Genomic DNA, 27,875 nt, shown 5'->3' with positions numbered 1-27,875 from the left:
ATTGTGCTTGGTCAGTTTCATGTCCAGCCATTGCTCCATTCAGTCACGACTCATGAGTCCTCCTTAGTCCTACCCAATAACACGCTGATTGCACTGGAAAAGAATGTGTACCATTCGTGGAAAGTCCCTTCTCCTGCCCGTTCCTGCTTTATTCTGCTGCCAGCTCACTGAAGCCTTTCGTTTATTAGCCTCTGTCCCTTCTCGCTCTTTCCAAGCCTGCCTTTACCTTCGCTCATGTAAAGTATGGGTGGAGATGTCTAGAACTGTGATAATTGTTGAATCATGACTCGGTTTTTGACAGTGATACTTGCATCAATATTTATTTTTCATTCATTTAATTTATTTGTTCATTCACTTATTGGTATACTCATACTTATTGCTATAGCTACATCAGTGTGAATTATGTGCCTGTTTAAGGCCTGTAGATAGTAGCTACAGAAGAGCAGTAAATCCTATAATGCTTTATCTGTAGCTTTTGCTCCTGCAGTATTCGCACAGTGTGCCATAGTGTAGTGTGCAAAAATGAGAGACTACCCTTTCGTTCATTTAATTAAGTCAAAACAGCCATTAGGTACATGTTATTCATTTTTCAGCAAATATTTCTGAGGAGTTTACATATAAGATAAGATAATCCACTTACATAAGGATGGGGAAGGTCAAAGAAAAATAAGCGGAAAAAACAGGAGTTGTGTGGAGTATAAAAAAATTATTGAAAGAAATTTGATTCCTAACAACACTGCAAGATCCGGTAGACCACCAATAGTGTACCCATCATATAAATAGTTCTTTCATCTTTGAGTGAGAGGAGAACATTAGTGTTTCTGTCCATCCTTCCACTGTGAGAAGACTCCACACTATAGGTCTGAAAGGATGTGTCGCGGTCAAGAAGCCCTTACTGAGAAAAGGAAGTAGAAAAAGACGAAAATTTGCAAATCAAACAAAGAAGCTGCTGATGTTCTCAGAATAATGGAGTGACCACCCCAGAACTCAGAAGCAGAAAAGGCAACCAACTTCTAAGACTGAACTTTGGAGGTTGCAGATTTCTTTGAAAAACTGAAACCAAGTTTCCCATAAAGAATAGAAGCTGTAACAAAGATAGAAGGTGGACATAGTAAATGCAAAAAAGAAGGAAAATACATTTGTGTATCTAAAAAAAGTATTAAGGAAGACGGGGCTCTGACTTGTGTACAGCACTGTATATTAGTGATACTGTTTGACATAGCACACCTCTCTAGGTGAAAGGGTTCACTAGGGAGTTTAGTTTAATAGTACTGTTATTGCAGTGTCATGATACGTCGTGAAATGTCTGATCACGTGATTAATATCATACTGTGAGCTGCTTAAAGATACTCAGCCTTAGTGCAGCTCAGCTTGTGTTTGGAGAGGCAGCTGGAGACAGAAAAGCTCGTCTTCCCAGAGGCAGTTCTGCCGGTTGGTTAGCAGCGGAGCTGTAGCCGTAGCAACGGGGGAACCTCTGTGCCGCTCTGTTCACCACCCCCGGCTCCTGTTGCCACTGTTTCCGTAGCAACAGGACTCACCTGCCACCTTGTGGAAGGGAGACGAACTGCATCCTGTACTTGTTTTTATTTATTTATTTATTTATTTATTTATTTTTGAGATTTTTCAACTGTCCTTTTTACCTTTCATCTTAAACTAGCGCAGTGTCCAGGTGCAGTTTTGAGGAGCCTTAGTCCTGCACAAATTGGTTATTTTCACCTGATTCAACTCAGCAGTTAGTTACCTGTGGGATATTTTACAGAATTACATTTACATTTTACATTTTAACAGATTTTTCTCAGCCAATTAACTTAAAGGGGAATTCCACTGATTTTTCAAGTTTCCACTTAGTTCAGTGCTTAATATGTAAACAAGGTCATTCAGAGTGGATTGATGTGAAATGATTTGTACTAGTGAAACTTACCAAGACAGAATTAGTCACAGCAGTGGTGATGGGAACCAGGCGTCCAAAGAATGCAATGCCTGTGAAACCTACCTTATGGAAAGGTTTTCTCACAAAACTGTTATGAATATGCTGCCTGATGCCTGAGACATACTTTTGAGAAGCTTTTGGTTTTTTCCTATTCCTTATTATCACCACCACTGCAAAGAAATCTAAGTTGCAACGTTTTTCCACAGCAAACCGTTTCACATCAAACCACACTGAATTCATTTGTGTACATCTCAACAATTGAATTATGCATAGATTTAAAAAAAATTGGTGGATTCATCTTTAAGCGCAAAGTCAAACCCTGTCTGGGTTTCTCTTATTAGGCAGGCCTTTATTTTGGCTTAAGTTATCTGGATAAATGCTTTGCTAAATGGGTTTAGTAGGTTTCAGAACAGGGAGATCACCCAACTGTGCTGGACTTTAGCTCCCAGGACCAGGGCACATCTGAGCTTGCAACTCTCACACACACACTCTCTCTCTCTCACACTGTCCCTCACTGTCTCTCTCTCTCACTCTCTGCGTTTGCCTTTGACGCCATTAACACCTGGCAAAAACAGCAACTTACCACAGCCATCACTCTCAGCCACAGAAGACTATATTTGTGATGTTCTCAAATATAGACTTTTTTGTTTGTTTTTGTAATATTAAGTTCATTTTAAGTTGTGTTCATTTATTTCTGTGATTATTTACATATTTTTGACATGTAAATTCCTCATTTAGTGTAGTTTGTTTTAGATATACGATTCTGTGATTTCCATTAACTGATCCGATTCTTTCTTAGCTGATGGTGAGTGCTTTACTGGCTGATTGCACTTTTGTATGTGTATGTGTGCATGTGTATATGTACACACCCACACTTACACAGAAGCTCACTCCACCAGTTTCAGCCAAACACAAGTGTGTCCTCTTTCACGCTTTCACTCTGACCTGTCCTGACCTGACCTGAGGGGAAAGAGAACATGCTTGTGGTTGGTTGTGGTTGTGGCCAGCTTTTGCAGACTTGCAGCCTTCAGCGCCGAGTGCATGCGTGAAGTATATGCTGTAGTCTGCAGTATTGTGTTTGTGTTCACAGCTGGGCTCCTACCCCCGACTCCGAGAGGAGACCGAGAGAATAGTCACTACACACGTCAGAGAGAGAGAGGGCAAGACCAAGGACCAGGTGACACATACTTACATACTGGGGTCTGACCGATATGGTAATATTGGTATTGGCATCCGGTACCAGTGAAATGACAAAATACAGATACCTCATGTTGATACCACAGCAAAACCAGAAATCCTGTTCAGTAGACCATTGCTAAAACAAAAATGTATGATCATTAGCACTTAAAATAAACATATGAGTGTATGTAAACAGTGATCTTTTATTATTTACAGTAATTATTAATATTGTTTATATTTGAGTATATTGTGGTATTTTAATAAAGCTACTAGGCTATCAGAAAAGCCCACTAAATACTGTGAAGGAAATATTGAGAAATGGCTACACTACAAAAGTTATATTTTAACAAGTGCAGTCATCTTAAAACTAGTTGAGATAGTTACAGTTTGTCATTTTGAAGTTGTTAAAAAAAATAGGACAGCATTTTTAAACTTATTTAACTAGATTTTTTATTAGTTTTAAACCATTTTGTCAATAGAAATTGTGTTATTAAACAAGCTAAAACTAACTTCCAGTGGAATTCTTAATTATGTGGTAGGCTGTAGCCTTAAGAGTTAGTTTAAAATGATCAGTGTGTTCAAAATAGCATACTCTATACTGCACACTGCACCAGTACATTCTTTATACTGCATGCTACTCCTCACACCAGTATGCCGTGTAGTATCCAGTATGCCACTATTACCATCATGTACTGTGTACCGTAACTAGACTCAACCTCAGTGGGTGAGCCAGTTTGACTGATCCCAAGACTCCCTTAGCTCTCCAATCCCTGTTTAGTAACCACTGGTAACCGCTTTCCCATAATGCATTAAGGAATGCAGCGTGTCATGAAGATAGCTCGGGCTGCATTCTGGAATATTTGGCCAAAGCAGAGTGTCATCTTTGTTCGTACTGGAGAAATGTATGTTTGTCACATACAGTCAGTATGCGTGCAGTATGCAGCAGGCTACAAGCACTACAAGCTTATCCCTACATAACCTTTGTTGTCTGACTCAAAATCATAGTATTTCGTTGTGAACTCTGCTGATTTCTTATTGGTAATATTTTGGCATTTGGCAGTGCTGTTACTGCAGCCGCACATTTAGACTCCATTGTCATGTTATTGTCCTCTCCAAGTTTCCCTCTGTGTGCTGTCGGACAGAAATGTGGAACCAACTTTGTACTGTTGATACCACAAAAAATAGTTTAGCTTGTTTTTGTGTTTTTTCTTCTTCATTTTGGCATTGACTTACCACTGAGGTACTGGTTATTGTGACATCTCTAGTCTTAACACAGATTGCTAAGCTGGCAGTAACTAATTACTTACAATACAGGCTGAATTTGGAAGCTTGAAGCTTCGACACAAAACACCAAAATGGTTTAAATGCATCCAAACTTTTAACCTTGAGGGTTACTGAAAATTAGCTAATTAACAGATACCAACAAAAATGCTAAGAATGTTGAGAAGCTCTGTCATGGATTTTCATATCAGCCTGGCCCTTTTACACACATCCAGCCTTTTCTCTTGTTTTCTTTTAGTGAAAGTTAACACATCTGCTACAGGGAACAAAGTTAAATGTAGCATTATCGGCTGAAGGTACTACACAGTTTCTGTGTATTTGCTGAGTGTGGAAAAAAACTAAAACATAAAATGTGCCAGATCTTTTTCTCACAGATCATATTTTATGGTTTTTTTTTTTTCCAATATATTAAATTAATCAAATAAACAGTAACTGTGCTTTACAATGTGCCGTGGTCTGTTGTCTGTAGAGGATGTTATTTTCGTTAATTTTCATTTCAGAAATCAACAAAGCGTAATTTGTTAAGGGGCACATTTGCATACTACTGTATACGCCTTCTCAGTTTCTCTTTAATCTTTCTTCAGGTTCTGTTGCTGATTGACATTGAGCTGTCCTACATCAACACCAACCATGAAGACTTCATTGGATTTGCCAAGTATGTGTATCTCCATATTCATCTCCTCCACTTCCCCAGCATTTGTTCCCCAGGCCTTGACCTTGGGGACATATGTGTCTCAAAGGCTGATACTAATGTAGCCTGTGGCTTGTAGCCTGGACTAGCCCTCTAAATCAAACTACTTCTTGTAGTGTATGGCCCGAGCAGGAGGTCCAACATAACAAATGTCGTTAAAGCAGAACTTCAGGCAAAAAATATCAAGCCTGGCTGACAGTTGATGAAAGGAAGGGATTAGCATGACTTCATGAAGAAGTGCTGCCTAGGTCCTACTACAGTTCTGTTCGTTGTTAATACCTAGTGGTTTCTTGTGACATTTTCCTTTAAAGGAATTAAGCAAGACAAGTCAGACCACTTGTCTTGACCACTTCTGTGTTCCTCACACAGATATCTGAAATACACATGGGAAAAATCCATTGAGCAGTGTCCTCCCTGCATGGTCTGCAGTGCATGAATGAAGAAGAATAAGAAGTAACTTTTTGATTTTGATGAAAATGAACTAGTTTCTAAAGAACTTTTTTGCATGATAAGGGTAGTCAAGGTAGGACCTAATTTTTGAAGGTATTGCTTAAATGCAGGTTAAATGTTAGCATGTTGGTTAACAGCTAAAAAGTAATAAAGTAATTTTTCGGAGTTATGACTGAAGGAGAAATCCACCGATTTTTCATGATTACTACATACTTTAATAATTGAAATGTAAACAAAGCTGCTCATAATGTTTTGATGTGAAGTGGTTTGTTATAGAGAAACTTAATGAATCTAATTTCTTTACAGTGGTGGGAACCAGGGATCACAATGTCTAAGACACACATATATTTCATTTACTATTCAAATGGCTGTAATCCTTCTGAGTTTTAATATGTAATATAAGCTACATTTACATTACCAGGTTAAAGTGGCACCAATCCCTTTTTTTTCATGTGAGCTGATGTTTTCAGGGCTGTGTGGACACACATCTGATCTATTCAAATCCGACCGTAGCCACTTTCATATGTGGTCCTAGATCGGATACGTATCCGATTCGTGGCTAGGCGACCTTAATGTGACGCTCAGATCGGAATTCATGTGCTTTTTTCCCACTGCGCGTGCGCCATCATTCAGCGTTACCATGGCAGCAGCAGCGAACAAATGTTAAAGCCTGTAAACAGTGGAAAAGCAACACATCTCGCCTTTTTCGCCTTTGTCTCGCTCTAATAATGGAGCTGAGAGCTGATCAGAGTTAATTATCTTCTCAGCAAAGGCTCGTTCTGACCATTAGTTTATTTGCTGATGATGCACGTGATTCATTCAGGTGACTGAGTAGGATGTGCACATGCGGGTCATTTCAGGCTGCTGGTTTGTTCACAGTTCACGTGACAGATTTGAATCACTTACCCAAACGAGTCTGAACATTCATGTCAGAGAGATCGGATTTGAGCAAAAAATTGGATTTGAGCAATGAGATTGTTTTGTAAACGTAGCCATTGGTGATGGTAAAGTAGGGGGAAATGTGAAAATATTTAAGTTTTCTTTGGGGGCTATGAATGATCTCCATCATGAATGGAGTTTAAAAATACGTTTAAAGCCAAAATTTAATCTAAAAACTATCATACAACAATGTCTCAGCCATCAGACAGTGTATTCATCAACACTTCATGTAATAACTTTCTGTGAAGTATCTTCCACAGGCCCTAAATGCTTCAGACATCTGGTTCCCATCACCACCACTGCAAACAATTCTGACTGTAGGTTTCCCTAGAACGCAGCATTTCACATCATACCACTCTGAATGACTTTGTTTACAACTAAATAATTTAATTATGAAGAAACACATTTTTTAAAAAATTTTGTGCGCTTAACAGTTTAACTGTTAGCATTTTACAGTTTTATCTGAGTGCGTGGCATGGTGTTCAGTCACAGTTAGCAAAGCATAGGGAAGAGGCATAAGCAGAAGTTGCTGGTTGCATGTACAGTACAGGAGGCTCCATGACACTTGATTTGGCACTGAGCCTGCGTGGGTGTGACCCCAAGGCCCCGTTTGACCCTGCTCGCTGTGCATGTGTCCTTGTGCGCATGCAGTCAGTGCCACCGTCACTCACGCTAGCCATGTTAACGGTTTTCGTGACGTCACCTTTCAGTCTTGACCACCGAAGGCTGGATGACGGTACCCTTCCTGGGTACAGCAGCAACAGGTGGGCGAGCAGATACACACCTACACGCACCTCCTTTAGCCTGGGTCATGTGACCTGGTTGACCAGCACTGGTCACTAGTGTTCAGTTGCGCATTGCTGGTTCACAGCATGAAACTATCTCAGAGTTAGCTCACGCTACAAATTGTTGTGGTTTTATCTTTTTGCAAAACAGAAAAAAGGAAGAATGTGTAGAATTAACTTCTGTTGTTTTTTTTTTTTGTTACTTCCTTCTTTTATGTCCTTGTTTTCCTGTCTGCCTCTCTGTCTCCCTCATTTTCTATTTAAAACCTAACTCAAATTTAGATAGCTTTATTGGTGTGAGTTGTAATAAGTTGCCAAAGCAGTGACAGAAGTGCTTTATGCATAGAGTATTAATAATACTGAAAATAAATAAATAGACAAAGATTTATGTACAGAAAGAAACAAGATGCAGGCACTTTTTCTTTTTGAAAGGCACAGTATATGATTCTGGAGAATGACTGTTGATATTGATACCCCTCCCTTCAGTGCTCCTTCAGAAGCTCCATCCCTCAAATTAATGGATGCACACTGGGGTAGCAAAATATTATTATATATTTTTTTTTTTAAATCTTCATGGCCATAAAACTCTTTGCAAATATTGTACAGGCAACAAACATAACATTAGAGCGAACAACCACACAGCATGTAATGTAACTAACGTTAGCTAGAAGCTAATCAGTTGCTATCACAAACATTAGCAAATTGGACACAACACTACTCACCTATTGGTTCTGTGAAACAACAAAAATAAGTTAATGTAATCCACCTGTCAAGCAGAAACAGAGCAACCACTTCATCCCTTTTCATGCCTTTCAACTCTCAGTGAAGCTAAAGTGAACTTCTTTATCGCCTGCTTCTTGTTAGAATTTTCCTGTTTCACCTTAAATGGTGCAGTAGTTACATGGAACTGCTGCACGATTTAAGGTTGAACTGGAAAATGCAAATAAAAAGCCAACGTCAGCCTCATCAACTCTCACAGAAATGCCCTGAATTTGAAAACTGCACCTTTAATATATTTCCAGTGCATACAGCATTGTATAAAAGTCTAAGGCATCTAAGCACATTACTTAGAACCATTAATCTTGGCAATAAGAATGTATTTGCTTTTAAAAAAAAAACAGTATATATAATTTAAATAGATGAACATAAATACAGTAAAGTTGGCTTCTTATTTTGAAAAAAGCAGTTGATATTTTGTAAACTGGTTTGAAAAACAATGTTTGGTTCCAGATGTCTTCTGAGAGCCCCCAGACAAATCAGGTAATGGATGATAACTACAGTTAATACTGGACTTCCTCAAGGAGAAGTTTGGAAATGGTTAAACAACCATGGTGACATATGTAAAGTCACTACTTACTGTATCAATATTAGAAGTATTTATTCTAATATTAGTGTTTTTCTGAGCAAATTCATTCTTAGGGTCCAGATAAATAGCTAATGCTAATTTTCTCAGGTGCCTAGAACTGTTGCACAGTACTGTAAATCCACTGTCTACGAACACCTGTAAACAGAAAAGGAAGCTTAAAAAATAGTTAAAAAAATAAAGATTAAAAAAATAAAAATAAATCAGTTTCTACATATTGCTGCAAAAAATGATCTTGATGTTGCAACCATGGTGAAGGAGCTTCCTAAAGTTCTCTGGGACAGCATTATTAAAGCACACTCTGCAGAGCTACCGAGCACTTGAAACGCAAAGATCCCTGTTAGTACAGTTGGTTTGATTCTGTGCAGTTGGAAAGATAAATAAAATTGTAAATACAATTAATCATGCCTGGACAGGTGCACCATGCAACATTTGTCTCAGATTGAACAAAGAATAATGATGAACAAGGTAAAGCTTGGTGGCATTGTGTGATGGGGAGACATGGCTAGTGAGTGGAACTGGCCAAGACTAAATTGGGGAGAAAATGAAAAATAAATACATATAAAATATTTTATTAATTAATAATACGGGAAAAAAGTAATGACTTTGTTAGGCAAAAAAAATCATGTTTTAGAGGCTGTATCACTGAATAATAATAATAATAATAATAATAATAATAATCAGTATCACTGAATAATATGCTAAAAATAATATAAAATTAATATTCAGTATCACTGAATAAAATAATATAATATAATGTTGTTCAATAATAGCATGTACCACTGTAACTTAACAATGGCATTTTCTCCATATATGCACCTTATCTTCATTTTTTGCTTTATTTTCTTTACGTTTTTATTAATATCTGTCTATTGGGTTATATAATGAAAGTAAATTTCTCTCTCTCTCTCTCTCTCTCTCTCTCTCTCTCTCTCTCTCTCTCTCTCTCTCTCTCTCTCTCTCTCCCTCTCTCCTCCTCTCCTTCCCTCTCTCCTCCTCTCTTTCCACAGTGCTCAACAGAGAAACCCACATGTGAATAAGAAAAGGGCTATTCCAAACCAGGTACACAATTCTCTCACTCATTCTGCTTCATCAGTCTCTCAGTTTTTTAATCTGTTTATTCATTCCAAATGTGTCTTGTTTCTCACTGAATCTCCTATAATAAAGAATGAATCCTATCTTGTGTACCTTCCTGTACCCCAACTACCAAAGATTCAACACCTGCCCTTATTTAGAATCTCCAACCCCCTCCTTTTGACTACTGACCGCATTGCCCCCTAGTCTGTCATGGCTCACTGGTTTTAGCATGTTTTGCTATGTGTAATGCTCCCAAGTAGTGAATTCCTATGAGCCCTGTGTGAGTTTTAAAGCCTTCAAAATTTCAGCCAAAATATTGTATCTCTGAGAGCCCCCTTTGTTCTCTTTGCCCTCTGCACTTTGACAAACCCGCACTTCCGCTACCGCTGCATTACTACATGCATGCAGCGCTCAACAGGCATGAATATCAGCACAGCTGTCAAACGAACCAATAATCAGTGTTATTTTTGTTTGCCACATGTTATTCCTCATTTAACTCAAGCTTCTTCTTTCTTTTGTAGAAATTGATCATTTAGAATGTGCATGGATTTCAGCTGCAGCAATGAAGCAGCCGTTATGATAAATCTTATTTGTCGTACTGCAAGTAAATCTAATTGCATGTAACTGTGTTCTGTTGCTCTCTCTCTCTCTCTCTCTCTCTCTCTCTCTCTCTCTCTCTCTCTCTCTTCTCTTCTCTTCTCTTCTCTTCTCTTGATCTCTCACTCTTCTGTCTCTGTTTGTCTGTCTCTTTTCTGTCTCTTCCCATCCGTTTTCTCCTCTCTTTTAAACTCACCCAAACATCTTTTCTCTCTCTTTTCTCAATGTGTGGATTGCAAAACTTCTCTGTTTTCTTTCTATCTTCCTCTCCTTCCTTGCTTTGCTTGTTTTTTTTTCCCTCCCACCCCTCCCCTTTACCTGTCACTGCAGGGCGAAATACTGGTAAGTACCCCACCAAACAAGCCCCATCCAATCAGGGCTCATCAGGGCTCAGCCAATCAGGAGAACTGAGGCTATGGCGGTTTCTTGTCGTAGGGTGCTTATTTGGCATTAGGTAAACAGTCTAGGAAGCCCCTCTTCATGTGGTAGCTGACAGGCTTTTAAAAGCTGCTGTTTTTGTTCTACCCTGCAGCTAGGTGGGCTGAGAGAATGTGAACAGGAACAGGTATCGTCCTCTGACACTGTAAACAGCAAAATCTGGGAGGATCTGCAATTGTTTCAGTCGCTGTTACTAGTAATCAGTAACAGCCCTAGTTTTTTACAATTGTTTGCCCTATAATTAGTGGCATTACATAACCCACAAGTAATTTGTATAATTGAACATATATTTGCTACTAACAACTAATAATATTATATGCCTTCTGTAAAATAACGATACGTTTATTTGTTTAGCGTGTTGTTATTATCCAGAGTGACAGTACAGAAGTTTTACGAAGTTTATTCAGCATTTAAAATGAAGCCTTGGTTGTCCTGTGGTCTGGTTGAGTGCTGGCAGCTCCTCCAGGGGGTGCCGAGTTTGCCTTGTGGAGGAATCAGCTTTGATTCCTGGCTGCACCGTGGGAGGGGGGTTGTGGGGGGCTGAACCAATCAGCCGTTAGGACTAAACTACACTCTCTAATCATATCTGTGTCTGTGTATGTCTTTGTTTTTGGAAATCACTCACTATATTTTTTACAACTTTATTATGGTTTCATTTTATTTTCCTTTCTTTATTTAGTGAGTAAACAGTCAAGACTTCTTGCAGTTATTTGCAGTTACTTTACCATTTTTACAGTGGGGGGAAAAATTAGCTTTTCATTCCACGTCATTCTGAAAGTCAGAATATTAATTCTCTCTTTATGATTGATCCTTTGGTTGTAGTAAAATGGTGGGATCTTTCTAAATGATGATGATGATGACTAATAATAATAATGTTCTGCGTAATCAAAGTTTTCAGTTCAGCTAATTCAATGAAAGTCCTTCTGGTGTTCTATTAACCCTTTCCTGCATGGTGTTGCCATATGCCAACAAGTAATTTGCTTTCATTTGCCTTTGTGTGTAAAACGGTATACTTTTTTCTGATTCATCACATGATAAAATGTAGCTTCTGAAGCTCTCGAAGTGTTTCTCAACACCATTCAACAGTGAAACTGCTGTCTGTAATGAATACAACATTTGCATTCACAGCATTTAGCAGACGCTCTTATCCAGAGCAACTTACAAGAAGTGTCTATCTAGAGAAAGTAGATAGTTTGCTAGTTACCAATAGGTTATAGAGAAAGCTAGTCCTGAGCTCAGATACTGCTAGAAACAAAAGTCCCTGTTGATACCCAGAGAAAAAGGAACAGAGTTAAACACAGTGCAGTGTAATACAATACAATATAATACAATACATTTTTAAGTGCAGTACAATACATTACAATGAATACTTAACTCAGTGCTCATTTAAGTGCTGTATAATGAGACTTCAGTCTGCGTTTGAAGACCGCGAGAGACTCTGCTGTACGGACAACCAGTGGGAGTTCGTTCCACCACCTGGGTGCCAGTAAGAGAAAAGTCTTGATGCTTGTCTTCTGTGCGTCTTGAAGGATGGCAGGTCAAACCAAGCTGTACTTGAAGCTCGAAGGGCTCGTGGTACGGTTCGAGTTTTGACCATTGCTATCAAGTAGGCAGGGGCTGGTCCATTTTTGGCATTGTAGACAAGCATCAGGGTTTTAAATCAGATGCGTGCGGCTACAGGAAGCCAGTAAAGGGAGCGCAGCAGTGGGGTGGCGTGGCTGAACTTAGGGAAATTGAAGACGAGTCATGCTGCTGCGTTCTGGATGAGTTGCAGAGGCTTGATGGCCTGCATTGGAAGACCAGCCAAAAGTGAGCAGTAGTAAAGCCTTGAGATGACAAGAGACTGAACTAGCAGCTGGGTGGCCTCTTGAGTGAGAAAGGGTCGGATCCTCCAGATGTTGTACAGGAGAAACCTGCATGACCGAGTTAGGTTCGCGATATGAGCTGAGAACGATAACTGGCCATCCAGAATCACACCAAGACTTCTTCAGATCATGACGAGGACCTATAGTTGCAGGGTTGAATAGCAGCTCAGTCTTGCTAGGATTGAGCTTCAGGTGGTGATCTGCTATCCATGAGGAGATGTCAGTCAGACATGCCAAGATGCGACTGGAAACCTGTGTTTCAGAGGGTGAGAAAGAAAGCATTAGTTGAGTGTCATCAGCATAACAGGGATAAGAGAAGCCATGAGAAGATATTACATCACCAGGAGACCTAGTGTAAAGAGAAAAGAGAAGAGGACCCAGCACCGAGCCTTGTGGGACACCAGTGGAGAGCCTGCATGGAGAGGATGTGGACCCTCTCCATGTTACCTGATAAGAGCGACCCTCCAGGTAGGACTTGAACCACTTCCACACAGTGCCAGTGATTCCAAGGTTGGTGAGGACGTCCAGAAGGATTGTGTGGTTGACCGTGTCAAAAGCTGCTGAAAGGTCAAGAAGAATCAGGACAGATGACAGTTTGGCTGATCTTGCTGACTGGAGCTTCTGGTCACTCCTATAAGAGCAGAAAACAAGGGAAGGGAATGAACACAGTGCCTTAGGACAGCCATTTTAAGAACTTTCTACACTCTAAGTTGCATTTTTTAATTTTGAAATAATTTTCATACCTTTCTGTATTTTTACACATTTCTGCATATATGACTTGTTTTGCACATGCCTAGATAATGAATGTGGCATTGTCCTATGAGGTGTATTGGTCTACCCCCATGGTATTCTTTGCAGCTTGCAGTTTCATTTACACATGTTGCCGTATGGCAACAAAATACAAAGTGCCCCCACAAAAAAACTGTCTTCAGATTTTTATTAATTAATTTTCAGTTAGAAATATTATGAAAATGTCAGACCACACTTTTGTTTATTTAACTTCCAGTCAAAACAGCCATGAAGTTTGAGTTATTCATATTCGCCATCAGATCACCATTCACCAACACTATGGTTCTGAAAGGATGTGTAGCTGTCAAGAAGCCCTTACTGAGCAAAAAAGAAATAGACAAGCACTGCAGTAAATCACCCAAACTGGACATCTGAGATGAGGAGTTTTATATAGTGATGAATCTGTCGATTTCTTTGAAAAGCAAGTCTCTGGAAAACAGTAAAAGCAGTAATTACGTTTGTTGAGGCTTCTGAGTCACTTTCTGTTAAATACATGTTTCCTTTTTTTCCCAATGCTGAACACAAATACTTGTACCTGATAGCCATTTTGACTGGGAACTAAATAAATGAAAGGATAGACTCTGACTTTTGCACAGTACTGTGTGTTTCATAAATCATGCAGTAAAGGGTTAATAGGAGAAAATTCTTTGTCCTCTCTGATCAGATTTCAGATCTCAAAATTGCAGATTTTTTTATGATGATTTCTCAAGCTGCTTTGTTATCTTTATCAAGAGATCCAGTTTTTATAGTAGCTTTCGGTATGTGTTTTCAATGTACTGTCTAATGTTTTCAGGTATGTAGTGCATAATGTTGCTTTGCTGTTGATGGCTGCAGAATAACTGGAGTATCCTGAGTTAGTGCTCTGTTAAGATACAGAGAAGAAGCATTCTGATTGATATGAGATGAGAAAGCTCTAGGCCACAGGTTCCCATCCCTGTTCCTATAGTACCCCTGTTCTGAATAGTTTTGTGTTTTCTTCCTCTAACCCACAATTCATCCCAGAAAGGGCTTGTTAATGAGCTGATCCGTTGGATCAGCTGTGTTGGAGCAGGGAAAACAAGACTTCTAGAAGGAAATGCATCAAATGGTGAAACTGGTTAAGGTTTCATACAGTGACTGACCTGAGAATGACTACTGCTACATTACAGGCCAAAAGCGTGGAAACAATCAGGCATTTATTTGAGTTTATGAATGTTCTACAATTAAGTTAACAACCAACCAGGACAGCACAGTATATTATTATTTTTTACCGTTACCGTTATTATTACCGTTGCTTTTCAGCATCGGTTAGTCCATTTTACACTTCCCAGTGTAGGCCCTGGAAATCTACCACCCTGGAGAGTTAATGTTCAACACACCTGACTCTAATATTCAGATGCATGAAGGCCTTCATTACCTGTTTGATTGGGGTGTAGCTAAATTCTGCAGGGTGGGACATCTCTAGGACCAGGATTGGGCACCCGTGCTCTACTCCTGTAGGTTTTAAGGGCCCATATCCCATTTTTCTTGCATCTGATTTCCCCCCTGAGGTCCTTTTATGACGTTTGGATGGTTTTAAGCAACAAAGTTTTTGAGCTCCTGGGTGACTGTGCTAGTACTGTTAGCTGAGGTGCTGTACAGACGATTAGCGTTTGCCTGTTTCTCTTACATATTATATTCACTGCCTTTCTCTGTGTAAATTTCAAGCCACGTCTCCTACTCTGGTCTTTTGAGGTCTGGTTTTGGGTGTAATTTAATGCGGTAATACCAAAACGCTGAGTGGCCTGCTGTGGCACATCAACTCAACTATTGTATTTTTTATTTATTTATTTATTCACAAATTTCACATTGCTTCCAAATGTTTGGCCTGTAGTGTGTGCTGAGTCCAGCACTCTCCACATCAGAGCATATGAGAGATGTAAAACTGTGTGTCTCGTCATCCTCCTCTCTTCTGTCCTCCACTCTTCTTCCCCCCCTTATTTAAAAAAGGGCATATTTCAGAGTTTTAAATGCATTTCCCCACCAAGGCAAACAATAAGTAGAGCTTTCTGTTCTGGTTCTCTCCTGTTTCTCGTTTGTGTTGGCACACTCTGACCACTGATTTTTTCCTTTCTCTGACTCATTCTGCCTTCTGGAGAACACAGCGAAAAGAGAAAAGGAGGGAGAGGTGGTGGTCTACTTCAGCTGCAGCTCTAATTCATCAGGAGGGGTGTAAATCTCAAACTTCACCAAGATTTTATTCAGTAACATTCTCAAGGGAGTGATTCAGTGCATTGTGAAGTCTCAGATTTCACCATGATTCGATCTGATTACATTCAGCACATTTTGCCATAAATCAGCTTGATTCAGTTCTTTAGGAAATGATTCGGTGCATTTCACCATGACTTAAGTTAATTTTTTAGGCAGCGATTTCAGGGCATTTAACCATCGTTTGATTGGAACTGATTCTTTAGGAAATGATTCAGTGCATTTTGTAATGATTAGAATCTAGATCATTCTTTAGGAAAGAAAGCAGTGCGTAACACTGTGAGTGAGTTTTGATTCTTTAGGAAAGGGTTCACAGCAATTTACTATGATTCAGTTTTTTATGAGACCATTCAGTACATTTTACCATGATTCAATTTTGGTAATTTTGGATTTGATTTGATTCTTTAGGAAATGATTCAGTGCATCATAATCCACTACAATTCGATTTGATTGTTCTGGTAAAAATGCACTGAATTATGTTTCTGCAGAGGATAGTTCATTTGTATAGATAATAAAGGCAGTAGACCATGGCACTGGAGTTTGATTGTGCCCAAACAATGACTGCATATTTAATTGTAGATTATTTGTATATTAAGATTATGACTAACATTCCAAAATCAATGCAGCTGAACAGCTAGATGTGTTTTACACCCCTATGAAATAGGTTATCTTGAGGCATTGGACATTACAGATGTTATAGATTTCAAATTATCTGGTTTCGAGACATGTGGCCTATAACAAATGGATCCTGAATGGGACACTATGGAGGATGTGGCTTTTTCAGTCTGTCCACAGATTGTAGTCCTTTAACTCACTGCAGTAACGCTGCATTTCTGCTGAAGTCACTTGTTCACTCCACTAGTCACACTGTTTAGTAAAGGATCTTTCCTTCACCTCCCTCTCTAGCTCGCTTTCTCTTTTCACTTCACAGATGACCCTAATGTTTACCGCTGTAACTTTCTCCTCTCTGCTTCTCTCCTCTCCTCTTTATCTATAATCTAAAACACTCCCAATTTTCCCTCCATAGGTTTGTTTTAGGCCTCCTAACCTGCGCCAGAGTGTGTGTCCGTTCTCAGTTAACCCCATTAACCCCCTCTCTGGTTTAACTAACAGCGTGCAGCCTAGTTTTTACTGACCACTGACCATTTTGACTCTAACATACCACCGCCGACCCCTGACCTTTGCTCCTCTAGAGTTCCATTTGGTGTGGACGGCATTGTCCTGTGCTTCAGGACAGGCAAACCGTTAACTCTGACCTTTGCATGTTTCTTCTTATTTATTAGTCTACTTATCTTCTAGATCTTTTTCGCTGATTCTTTTAGCTAGTTGAACAGTTGTAATTCAGCTGTAAACCTCAGAACATTTATTTAAGAGAATCTTCACTTGACTATTTACATATGTAGTGCTTGTTTAAAGTGATACATGGCCAAAAATCAAGTTTACAAAATTTCTCCTCACCTCAAATCTAGTCAATCAGCCAAAACGTTTTTGGTGTCTGAAGTTTGCTTCTTTTGCACTGGAGCGATGAGGCTAACGTAGCTAATCAGTCGTGGAAGCTTGTAGCCCTAGGCTTGCATTGTGCAAACCGCATGACTAAATCATCACACTAAATAATCTTCAGTAGATTTGTTTGTGGTTCTGGACACTGCATGACATACTGTTATTAATAAAAATGGACAGAAGTATGTTGCATGGCTTAAAGCTGTAGTAACATCTTGAGGCCTGAATTGTCTGTACTTTTGTCCTTTTTTAGTGACATTTTTACAGTGTTGGAAACCATGTAAGCAAGTCTGTTTAAGAATAAGGATGTACTTTGTTAACTGTTCAAGGTGTATTTAATTCAGTATTTGAATACTGAAATCGCTGTTTCCGTTTATGGCGAAAGTATGGAGAAAGTAAGCTATTCAGTGAAATGCAAATTTGGACTGTAAATGTGGTGTTTTCACTCACATTCGCATCCCTACGTAGCCTAACTGTTGTAGCTGATGTTAGACAGATCTAGAAACAATGAAATCTTATTTCTCTAACAAAGAACATTTGAAGTTTCAGTTTTCCCCCTAGTTTCATCACCGATTTAGTTGTTTCCCTTTCCACACACTAGCTAGGTGTCCCCAGTCACACAGTAATACGAGTGCTGGGAGGGTGAAGACTAGCACATGCTTCCTTAGAGTCATCATTGAACTGCTGCTAACGGGGGTAACGCTTAGATGCCATTCAAAAACACAGAAATTTTGGTTATTTTTGAAAAATAAAACGTGCGCTGCCAAAATTTTTCCAGCACCAGCGCAGTCACCTGAAAGGTTGGTCTGTAACAGCTAGCTGTAAGCTTCTATTATTAGATACATTAGCCTTGTAGCTCCAGTGCAGAACTAAAGAAGCAAACTTCAGACCTCAAACATGTCTTGACTTACAGACTATATTCAGGCCGAGGTGATAAATGTATAAACTTGATTTTTTGCTAAATCATCACCATTCCTGGTTCTGAATGCTTCGTCGGTGTAGCGCACAGTTCAGCCTGGTGTTTTCAGTAGGTAAGTGTGGGCAGGTTTTCACTGTGAGGATTTAAGCATTTACTCGGCACTGCCAGGACCAAAAGGTGAAGCCAAATCTGTTAATTGTTTCCTGACCTGCGCTCTGTCCCTACTCTCCCCACCCTGCTCTCTTCTTCGCAGGTGATCCGCAAGGGCTGGCTGACCATCAACATCAGCATCATGAAGGGAGGATCCAAGGAGTACTGGTTCGTCCTGACCGCTGAGTCACTGTCTTGGTACAAGGATGAAGAGGTGAGCAAACCACAGACCCGAGATGGAAAGTTTGGGCAAAAATGCTAACATGGGTACATGTAGTTTAAATCTCTGACCTCACAATTCAGTTATAATACAGTTCACTACGATACATATGAACATATGCATTTTATTTTGATGAAAAACTGGATGGAATGTTATTAGTCAGTTCTAGATTTCTAAAATCAAAGCAGTTGTTTTGCCACCTTTAGGTTCCATAGTGAAAGGGAAATTCCACCAATTTTGGCTCCTTGTAGAGAAACTTACCAACTCAAAATTTTTTCAGTGATAGAAACCAGGAGTCACCATGTCTCCAACCAAAATACAGTCATTTGAGCTTTCTGTGTTGTATGGTGATGATGTAAAAATAATGGTAAACTTTAAAAAATAAAGTTTTTTGGGGGGGGGGCTCTTTGCCTTACAACACCCTGCGAGTACCTCTCCACCAGGTATGGATTTTAAAAAATATGTTTTAGGCAAAAAAAATATATACCAACACTATGATAAAATAATGTCTTGGTCATCAGGCTAAGTATTTGTATAAATTTCCAGTAATAACTTTGAATTGTAAGTAGTTTTTAAGGGCATTAAACTCTTTAGATGTCTGGTTTTCTATCACCACCACTGTGAACAGAGCATCTTTGTTTACATCTTAACCATTTAACTATGCAGAAACTTTGAAAAACAGTTGCCTTTTTTTACTTTTCGCTCTCTCTCATTCATTCGCCTTTCCATTTTTTGGGCGAACTCAGTCATTGCTATGCTCACAAGGATTAAGAGTAGACAGTGCTATCAGTGGAAGTATCACATATTCAAGTTGTACAATAATGAATTTCCACAGCATTTTCCACATATTAAAAAGCCTTTATTGTATCATGGCTATGGACAAAAAGGATAAAGACACTTCAGCATGTTTTAACATAGACTTTCATTAGGGAATGTCACTAATTGCTACACAGATTGGACTGTAAATATCCTAGAGTGCAATATGTAGGATTTTGACCTTCCGTCTATACCTGAAGCAGAAAGCTGTAGAGTCCACTCTCCATAGACGTCGAACATAATTGTGCCAGTGTGTGTGTGTCCCGGCCCAGCCTAACCAATGTGCGGACTACTGTTCAGCTACAGCATGATGAACAGGTAGTCTGAACACTGGGCAGGCGGGGGGGAGGGGTTGTAGAACGATTGGCCGGACCACAGGTCGCTGCCCTGGACAGAGAAAGGAAAGAGCAAACATTTAACTCGGCCGCACTGATAAAGCTTCCACACACACGCATATATATGCTCACTCATACATGCGCACACATATACATGTGTGTGTGTGTGCTGTAAGATAAAGCAATGGCTTTTAACAGCAGAATTGCACTCAGAATAACTTTGCTCTAAATGATGTTTGAAATCAGACTTCAGTGTCTTCACTAGAATCTGTGGGGTTTTTCCTTAAGAGTTAGCCATATAACTTGAGCCAAAAGGGAAGCCTGTCCAAAAGGAGGAGTGAAAAAAGAGACGTTCTGAGCTACAGATGACTCAAAAAAAACTGCACTTAATGAAGTTGTAATAAAGTTAATGTTTAGAGAAGTTGTGTTGGATAACACTCACTTTAGGCTTTGCGAAATCCTGCTTCATGAAGTGTACCTTAAATACGAAACTAACTTCTACACTGCAGCCTTAAAGTTTAGGGATAGTAGCTGTTGGAGTAAAAGTATCTCCAAAAATGTAGCTTTATAGGAGAAGGATGAAACGTTCTCAAATTGCAATGAAAGATTTAACAAGAAATTATTATAATTCATTTAAGACCATTTCTATTGGTGCCTTTGTCTGGAAATTTTGATTAGTGTCATTTTTAATCATGTTCAAACATCAAAATTGACAAAAATGGCTATACAGCGTTTTTCTCTGGCAGTGATAATGTGAGGGAAAAAAAGATGCAGCACAAACCACTTTTCTCAATGCAGAAAGTACAGATTTACTCAAAACACAACACTTAGTCAATTTTGCTATATGTTGCATTAAACTGAAACACATGCTGTAGGCTCACCATGTTAGTGTGTGTATATCGGTGTCTCCCAGGCCTGGACAGGGTCTTCGTTGAGACACACGACACGCCATTGGTCATCCTTTCTGTTTCGTCCAGCAAAGATGCGCACGCATTTTTCCCCTTGCCATTATTTTCGTAAAAACGCCAAGTACGATGACCTCTCCAGCGCTTCTTAATGATGAAAAGAGAGACAGAAATGGAAAGAAAGCGGGAGGACGAGTGTTGCCGTGGTAGATGGTGGAAGTGGAGTGACGTGGCAGGCTAAAATGTTCCAGCCAGGATCCGACTTTGGAATTTGCAGGAAATCGTACTGGGTTACTGGGGGGGCTGATTGGGGGGTGGTGTTGGTCGGGGGGGTGGGGGGTTTGGTGTTTGGGGGCAGGGAAGTTGTGTGTTCTTCTGAGTGATGTAACTGTTGGGACTGCTACTCTCTCTCTCTCTCTCTCTCTCTCTCTCTCTCTCTCTCTCTCTCTCTCTCTGTGCATACATAAATGTTTCCAGATGCTTCTCCTCAACAGAGAACTGGCAACCCCACTGCTCTAGTGCACACTCACACACATTCTCCCTCCAGATTGGTGGTCCGGTATTAAAGCAGCTCAGTGGCAGTAGGTTGTGTTGCCCTCGCTGCATTAAAATGTCAGACTTGACTCTGTGCTGTCTGGTCTGAGAGGTTTGACTCGTCTCTGCTGTCGTCTGTCATTAGTGATGTTTCAGTGTCGTTCAGACAGAACACTGATTCTGCGTCAGAGCGACTCTAAAGCTGCAGCTAGTTACACATTTATAACCGTTCTGTACTCTGTGTTTTTAATCTCTCTCGATCTTTTTCTCTCTCTGTTTCTCCTTTCCTCTCTCTTTTTTTCTTTCCTTTTCTTTTTCTTTCCTCTCTTTCTTGGTATCTTTCTATTTCTTTGTCTCTCTTTTCCTTTATCTCTCATTCTGTCTCATTCTCTTTTCCTTCTTTTTTATTTTTCTCATTCTCTTTCTTATCTCCTCTCTCTTTCTCTCTTATTCTCTTCTTTCTCTCACTCTTCATTGCTCTTGCTCTTTCCTCACTCTCCCTTTTTTCCTTCTTTCTCTCTCTCTCTCCTTTTGCTTTCTTTCTTGTTCTTTCTCTGTGTATTTCTTTTTCTTTCACTCTTTCCTTTGTTTTCTTTTTGCACCCCCTCTCTCTTTCTGCTCTTTCTATCTGTCTGTCTCCATCTTTATCTCTGACTCTCTCTCTCTCTGTCCCTCTCTCTCTTGCTCTCTCCCTTTCTCTGTCTCCATCTCTCATTCTCACTCTCTGTTACTCTCTCACGTTCTCTCTCTCTCTCTCTCTCTCTCTCTCTCTCTCTCTCCATCTCTCTCTCCATCTCTCTCTCTGTCTTTCTCTCTCTCTCTCTCGTAGGAGAAGGAGAAGAAGTACATGCTTCCTCTGGACAATCTGAAGTTGAGAGATGTAGAAAAAGGCTTCATGTCCACAAAACACATCTTTGCGATCTTCAACACCGAACAAAGGTCAGTTCACTCTGTTTGTCCAGGCGTGTGTGTGTGTGTGTGTGTGTGTGTATGTGTGTGTGTGTGTGTGTGTGTGTGTGTGTGTGTCTGCGAACGCCTGTGTTTATGTTCTGACCGATGTTTGTGTGTTTGCTCATGCAGGAACGTTTATAAAGACCTGCGTCAGATCGAGCTGGCGTGTGACTCTCAGGAGGACGTGGACAGCTGGAAGGCCTCGTTCCTGCGAGCGGGAGTTTACCCTGAGAAAGATCAGGTACTGCTACTACACAGGAAGCAGCTCTCTATTCACAAACTATTACCATGACTACACTGATATACTGCAGCCTTTGAACTGAATTTGTCTTTGTTTAATGGACAAACACTTCCATTCAGGAGTCTGGAATCGATGTTTGCAATAATGTAAAACCAGTTTGCTTGAAGATACATGAATACAGTGGTTGTAATTTTCCAGCCCTGTCCAAAGATAAGTTTCAAATGACTAGTATCAAAGCTACTAGTTTAAAAAACTATGGAAACAAAAAATTGTTAGAAATGTTCCAGAATAATGAACAGAGCTGTAGAAGATTCTAAAATGACTGAAGAAACAATAAAGCTGTATAAATGCTTTTACAGACTACACTCTCAGGAAAAGTTACTAAATCACGTTACTGGGGGGGTACCCCTCACGTTACTGGGGTACATCTTCAGTACCTTTAGTCAGGGAACATAATTGGACCATATGCCATTGCAATTATATTCACTCTACTAATTCCCATTGTTTTTTTTTTGTTGTTGACATGGTGTCCCTGTGTGATGTCACAAAAACAAATGCATTTTCCTGCTACCGCCTTTGCAGTCTACACCAGTGGCCTAGCCCTGGGACATGGGCTCTTTAACACTGAAATTGAAGATATAAAACAGGAAAATCCATAAACATATTCTCAAGACAGATTAAGAGCAGAACGTGACAAAGTAAATAAATTAATTTGTTTTTTATCATTTAACGTCTTCCCAAAAGACCTGAGTAATGTATTTATTAAGTAAAATTAAGTATATATTAAGTGAAATATCTAACAAGATATATTGTCTGTAGTTTGTAATATGTTAATATGCATTGACAGTTGTTATTGTGTATAGAATAACAAATTATTATTGACTGGTAGTGTCATTGTAAAGTTAGTCTTGGACAATGTTCTTGTTCCTGGTAATTTCTCACTGAAAATCTGCTGGTGAATCAAGATGCTGTACTATGGTGCCCCCTGGAGGACAGCACAGGTCACGTCTAAAGAGCAAAGGTCTCAACTGGAAAACTATGAAAACAGTCCTATTAAAAGTGCTTGTACAGTATTAGACTGGTGACAAATTAAATGTATACAGTATTTCCCATTGCCCTGAATGCCTCAGCCAAGACATGGTACTTTCTTACTTTTGCACTCCTGCTACAAGGCTAATGTAGCTAACAAACAGTGGAAGCTTCTTAACATGCCTCTGTGTGTGTAGCCGGAGGCAGAGGATGCTGCTCCAACAGACACCTTCTCCATGGACCCTCAACTGGAGAGACAGGTGGAGACGATCCGGAACCTGGTGGACTCTTACATCGGCATTGTCAACAAGTCCATCAGAGACCTAATGCCCAAAACCATCATGCATCTAATGATCAACAGTGTAAGTGGGCAGCTGTCATCTTCGTGTGCCCGTGTGTGTATGTGTTTATATTTCTGCGTGCCTGCCTGCGTGCGGGTCCGTGCATGTGTGTTCGAGTGCATGCGTGTCTATGTATACATACAGGTTTCTAAATGAGTGGATGCGGCACATGTGTGTATGTGTGCGTGTGTATGTGCAGGTATCTGAAAGTGTGGGTGTGTGTATGTGTTGAGAAAAAGAATTGATAGAGAAGTAGATAAGGCCTACTTTCATTTTAAACAGCATGTCAAATAATGTAAAATAATACCGAGTCATGTTTTATTATCTTTTATTGTTAGTGACCACTGTTGTTAAAGCAATGGATGCCTTACAGAGCATTCATGAGCCATTAGGACACTGCTGAGTAAATTTCCCATTGTCTCTGCATGTGTATTTGAGAAGTGTGTGTGATCAGATTACATGAACTGTTTCAGGCATGATGTTGATGTCAGCTTGCTGTAAGTGGCTGGGTTTTGGTTTGACTGAGTGGGCTTTCAGAATGACACAAGCATGGAAAAATGCAATCTTAACTTTCCAAATCTCTACCTTCTCCGGGCACACTAAACAAATGTAAATATTCATCTGGGTCTTCTGGTTTTTATTGTGGTGTTTCTGAGAGAGGTCAGGGGCTTGGTTTCCCAAAAGCTCTGCACCATCTCAGTGATCTTAGTACAGAGAAACCGAAACCAGTTCCAGTATAAGTATCAACCTGATTCTTAACAGCACTGTTGGTATTGGTGATACAAGTATCGGTACAATAATTTCATTTTGTGAGACTTTATCTTGTGAAATGGAATAGATCGTGACTGAGCACAGTCATTTAAGATGGATAAAAATTGTAAATGGAACATCTGGGCTTGTATACGACTGTCCTATGATTAAAACAGAAAAATGTTTAGGCTGAGTTCAGTAAACGGTATAAATGTGCACTCAAAGTTGCAGAAGCCATCTCATCTCACTCCTCACTTCTTCCCCTCATTGTCCCTCCTACTCTTTTGTCTTCCATGCAGACTAAGGACTTCATCCACTCTGAGCTGCTGGCCTATCTGTACTCATCAGGTGACCAGAACAGCCTAATGGAGGAGTCTGCTGACCAGGCTCAGAGGAGGGACGAGATGCTGCGTATGTACCATGCCCTCAAGGAGGCACTCAGCATCATCGGTGACATCAGCACCTCCACTGTCTCCGTGCCTGTCCCACCACCCGTCAATGACAGCTGGATCCCTGAGGCCAGGTCAGCCAGGGGGGCAGTTTTTCTGGCCAGACCAATTGTTTGGTTTCTCCTTAATTCAAATATACATGATCAGCCAAGGTCTATAAAGTTTGCTTCTCTTGTTTTGCGCTGGAACTATGAGGCTAATGTAGTTAACAAGTAATGAAAACGTATAGCCCACCGATTCTAAATCAAGAATCACTCAATTAAGCAATGTGTTCTCAAGTATACTTGAGATTGTGATTTCTGACACTATATACATAAAAATGGACAGACAAAATTCAGAATGGCTGCCCAACTGTTTTTAGCTATGCAACATACTGATGTCCATTTTTTTCCGATAACAGTAATTTCTATGGATGAGGTTTGAAAACCAGGGTGAAAAAAGAACACCTTTTTAAAAAGATGAGGACACTTACACTGAGGCCTTGTTCTTTTCTCTGTCTTTTACAGCCCCACCCCTCAACGCCGGCCGGCTACTGCAGCCCCGCCCCCCAGCAGGCCTCCAGCAGTTAGAGGCCCCACCCCAGGACCTCCACCTCTCAACCCATCCCCTGCTTTCGGGGCCCCACCCATCCCCTCACGCCCAGGGCAGCCCCTCAATGCCTTCAGTAACAGCAGCCAAGACCCTTTCAGTGCTCCCCCTCAGATCCCCTCTCGTCCGGCCCGTGTGCCCCCAGGGGTGCCCAGGTAAGAAGACCCATGTCTGCGAAGCCTCCATATTCACAAAGCACCTCAGAGCAGGACTTGTAGTCCTCCTGTCTGTGGTTTACATCAGCTCTCAGTTACTTGGATGATTTGCGAAAAAGATGCAACGTAAGGGATTGTTCGTAGAAATTACCCAATCTAAACCAGGGTACTCTGTCATACATTTGGAACACTGCACATTTTTTGTTTTCTCTGCTGCCTAGGAGGGTCTTTCTCTCTTAAAAGATTCTGAATCAGTTTTATAAGCTCTGCAATTCCCCTATTGTAAAATAAACGCACACAGTAAGATTTTACTAAAGAATTAACTGCAAAACTACTATAAATTATTCAGTAACTACTATGAAACTGGTGTTGTTACTCTCGTCAAAACATTTTAACTATAAACATTGTTAAATAAAATGCACATTATTTATAAATGTGAATATTTAATGACAAATATATTCTACAACAAATTTACTTAATTTAATTTACTTCAACATGCATTCATTTTTCCCCCTTTTTATATAAAGTTACGATTTTGCAGATATGTTTATGCTACGACAGCAGCATAAACAAATTCAGTATAGCTAGCTCCATAATTATTGGCACGCTTGGGAAAGGTGAGGTAATTAAACACGTTTAGTCTAAGAAAACAAAAAATCTTAGAAAATACCTCAATTTAAAAAAAACACACTCATGCTGACAGTAGTGACGAGTGAGAAATTGAAGTGAGGGTCTTTAGGGTTTAAAGCAGAGTTCCACTAAATTTTAAAATTCTGTGTATTTTAATCCTTGAGTCATGTGGTCAGTGGTTTAGTGTGAGATTGCAGAGAAACTTGCTGAGAAATTTACTTTTACAGTGGTGGTAATAGGAACCAGAGGTCACAATGTCTACAACACAAATATCGCCATTTTATGTAACGTCCAGAGCCACTGAACCTACATGTGTCTTTTAATTTTTTTTACATGTATTGTTGATCATGTTAAAATAGTGGTAAATCTGAAGTAAGTTTCCTTTTGACTTGAAGACTTTTTATTTACATCTTAACAATTAATTTATTTAGAAATTGTGAAAAATCTGTTCTTTTGGTCACACTCTGCTTTAATAGAGTTCATTGTGCATTTGCTACTTTGCCTAGAGGCGTGTAGGAGCTCATTAAACGCTGCTGGTGTTCATCCTTGACATGAGAGACTGATGCAGACACAGCCTTTCTGACTGAGGTGCTTTGTGAAAGTTCTGTCCGGCCCGTCTCTGAACTCTGTGACCTCACTGCAGAATTTACTGATGCTCCTGTCAGTAATCTCACTGTTTCGCTCTTCCTGTGCTGCGAGGACACTGGCGTGTGCGTGAATGTTTGCATTTGTATCTGTGCGTGTGGTGATGTTCACACTAAACTCTGGACGCTGTCTTCAGTTTCAGTTTTCTCTCAGCACATCTTCACTAACGTCACGGCAACGTCATCCCTCTCTCTTTCTACCTCTCTGTCACGCCAGACCTCTGTCTTTACCTCTGTACCTCTTTCTCCCTATCTGTTTCCTCTCTACCACTCGCTCTCTGCTACGTCTGTCTTCATGTCTCTGTTTCCTCTTTGTCACCTTTGCCTCTGTCTGTCTCTGTTACTCTCTCTGCTATGTCTGTCTTTACCTCTGTCTGCTTCCTCTCCGTCACTTCTACCTTGCTGTCTCTGTCTATCTCTACCTCTCTCTCCCTATGACTGTCTACACATCTTTCCTCTCTCTCTCTCTCCCTCCAGTTCAGAATAGCTTTATTAGCTTCATCAGCATGACTGTCAGGTACAATATTGCCAAAGCATTACAACAGTAGAAATAATGCAACAATGACAGCGACAATAACAACTAGAACTGTAGAAAACAATAACAGTATTAATGACCATCATTATATTATTATTATTATTATTATTATTATTATTATTATTATTATTATCATTATACTTATAGTAATTAGCAAGCTGATATGTTGTAACTGATATATTTGTAATTTGTAAGGTCAGTAAGGTTGGAATGTGTAAGGTGTTACCCACTGTCTCTCAGGCAGTGACATGTAGTTTCCGTATTTAGCAGCGGGGGGGCTGTGTGCCCCTCGCCAAGAATGGTTTCTAATTTTTCAGTGTAGTTTTTCCAAATTTTGCAAATAATTGTTAAAATTGTGAATTTTTCACAGTGAAGATGAAAGTGCATCTCTGACTTGACCTCACCTGCCTCATGTTTTCATTCATCCTCTTTCACTTCTCTGCATTGTGTCTCTCTCTCTCTCTGAAGTAAACATCTAGCTCTCGCCCACTCGCACTTTCTCTCTCGTGTTGCTCGTGCTGTCACGCTTCTCTCACTCTCTCTTTCTCCCTCCATCGTTTCTCCCCCCTCTCC

The 27,875-nt window shown here is 40.0% G+C and overlaps 1 protein-coding gene across 6 annotated transcripts in view; it reads left to right on the top strand.

Annotated features, from left to right (window-relative positions):
* dnm2a (dynamin 2a) overlaps window positions 1-27,875 on the top strand; it is a 65,984-nt gene that overhangs the window by 34,009 nt on the left and 4,100 nt on the right. For 2 of the 6 annotated variants that reach the window (XM_036567404.1, XM_036567403.1), the window contains exons 12-21: window positions 3,021-3,107; window positions 4,975-5,045; window positions 9,629-9,680; window positions 10,623-10,634; window positions 18,283-18,393; window positions 21,819-21,928; window positions 22,070-22,181; window positions 23,408-23,572; window positions 24,601-24,824; window positions 25,257-25,493. In XM_036567404.1, coding sequence (XP_036423297.1) covers window positions 3,021-3,107; window positions 4,975-5,045; window positions 9,629-9,680; window positions 10,623-10,634; window positions 18,283-18,393; window positions 21,819-21,928; window positions 22,070-22,181; window positions 23,408-23,572; window positions 24,601-24,824; window positions 25,257-25,493 — 1,181 coding nt within the window. Of the gene's footprint in view, window positions 1-3,020; window positions 3,108-4,974; window positions 5,046-7,180; window positions 7,235-9,628; window positions 9,681-10,622; window positions 10,635-10,824; window positions 10,858-18,282; window positions 18,394-21,818; window positions 21,929-22,069; window positions 22,182-23,407; window positions 23,573-24,600; window positions 24,825-25,256; window positions 25,494-27,875 lie in introns of all 6 variants that reach the window. The other 4 variants (XM_036567406.1, XM_036567405.1, XM_036567400.1 and 1 more) reach the window with 3 other exon arrangements.

The sequence above is a fragment of the Colossoma macropomum genome, unplaced genomic scaffold (assembly GCF_904425465.1).
Source record: "Colossoma macropomum unplaced genomic scaffold, Colossoma_macropomum, whole genome shotgun sequence".
Lineage (NCBI taxonomy): Eukaryota > Metazoa > Chordata > Actinopteri > Characiformes > Serrasalmidae > Colossoma > Colossoma macropomum.
The sequence above is the reverse complement of the archived record's forward strand: the minus strand, read 5'-3'. Positions and strand labels throughout refer to the sequence as shown.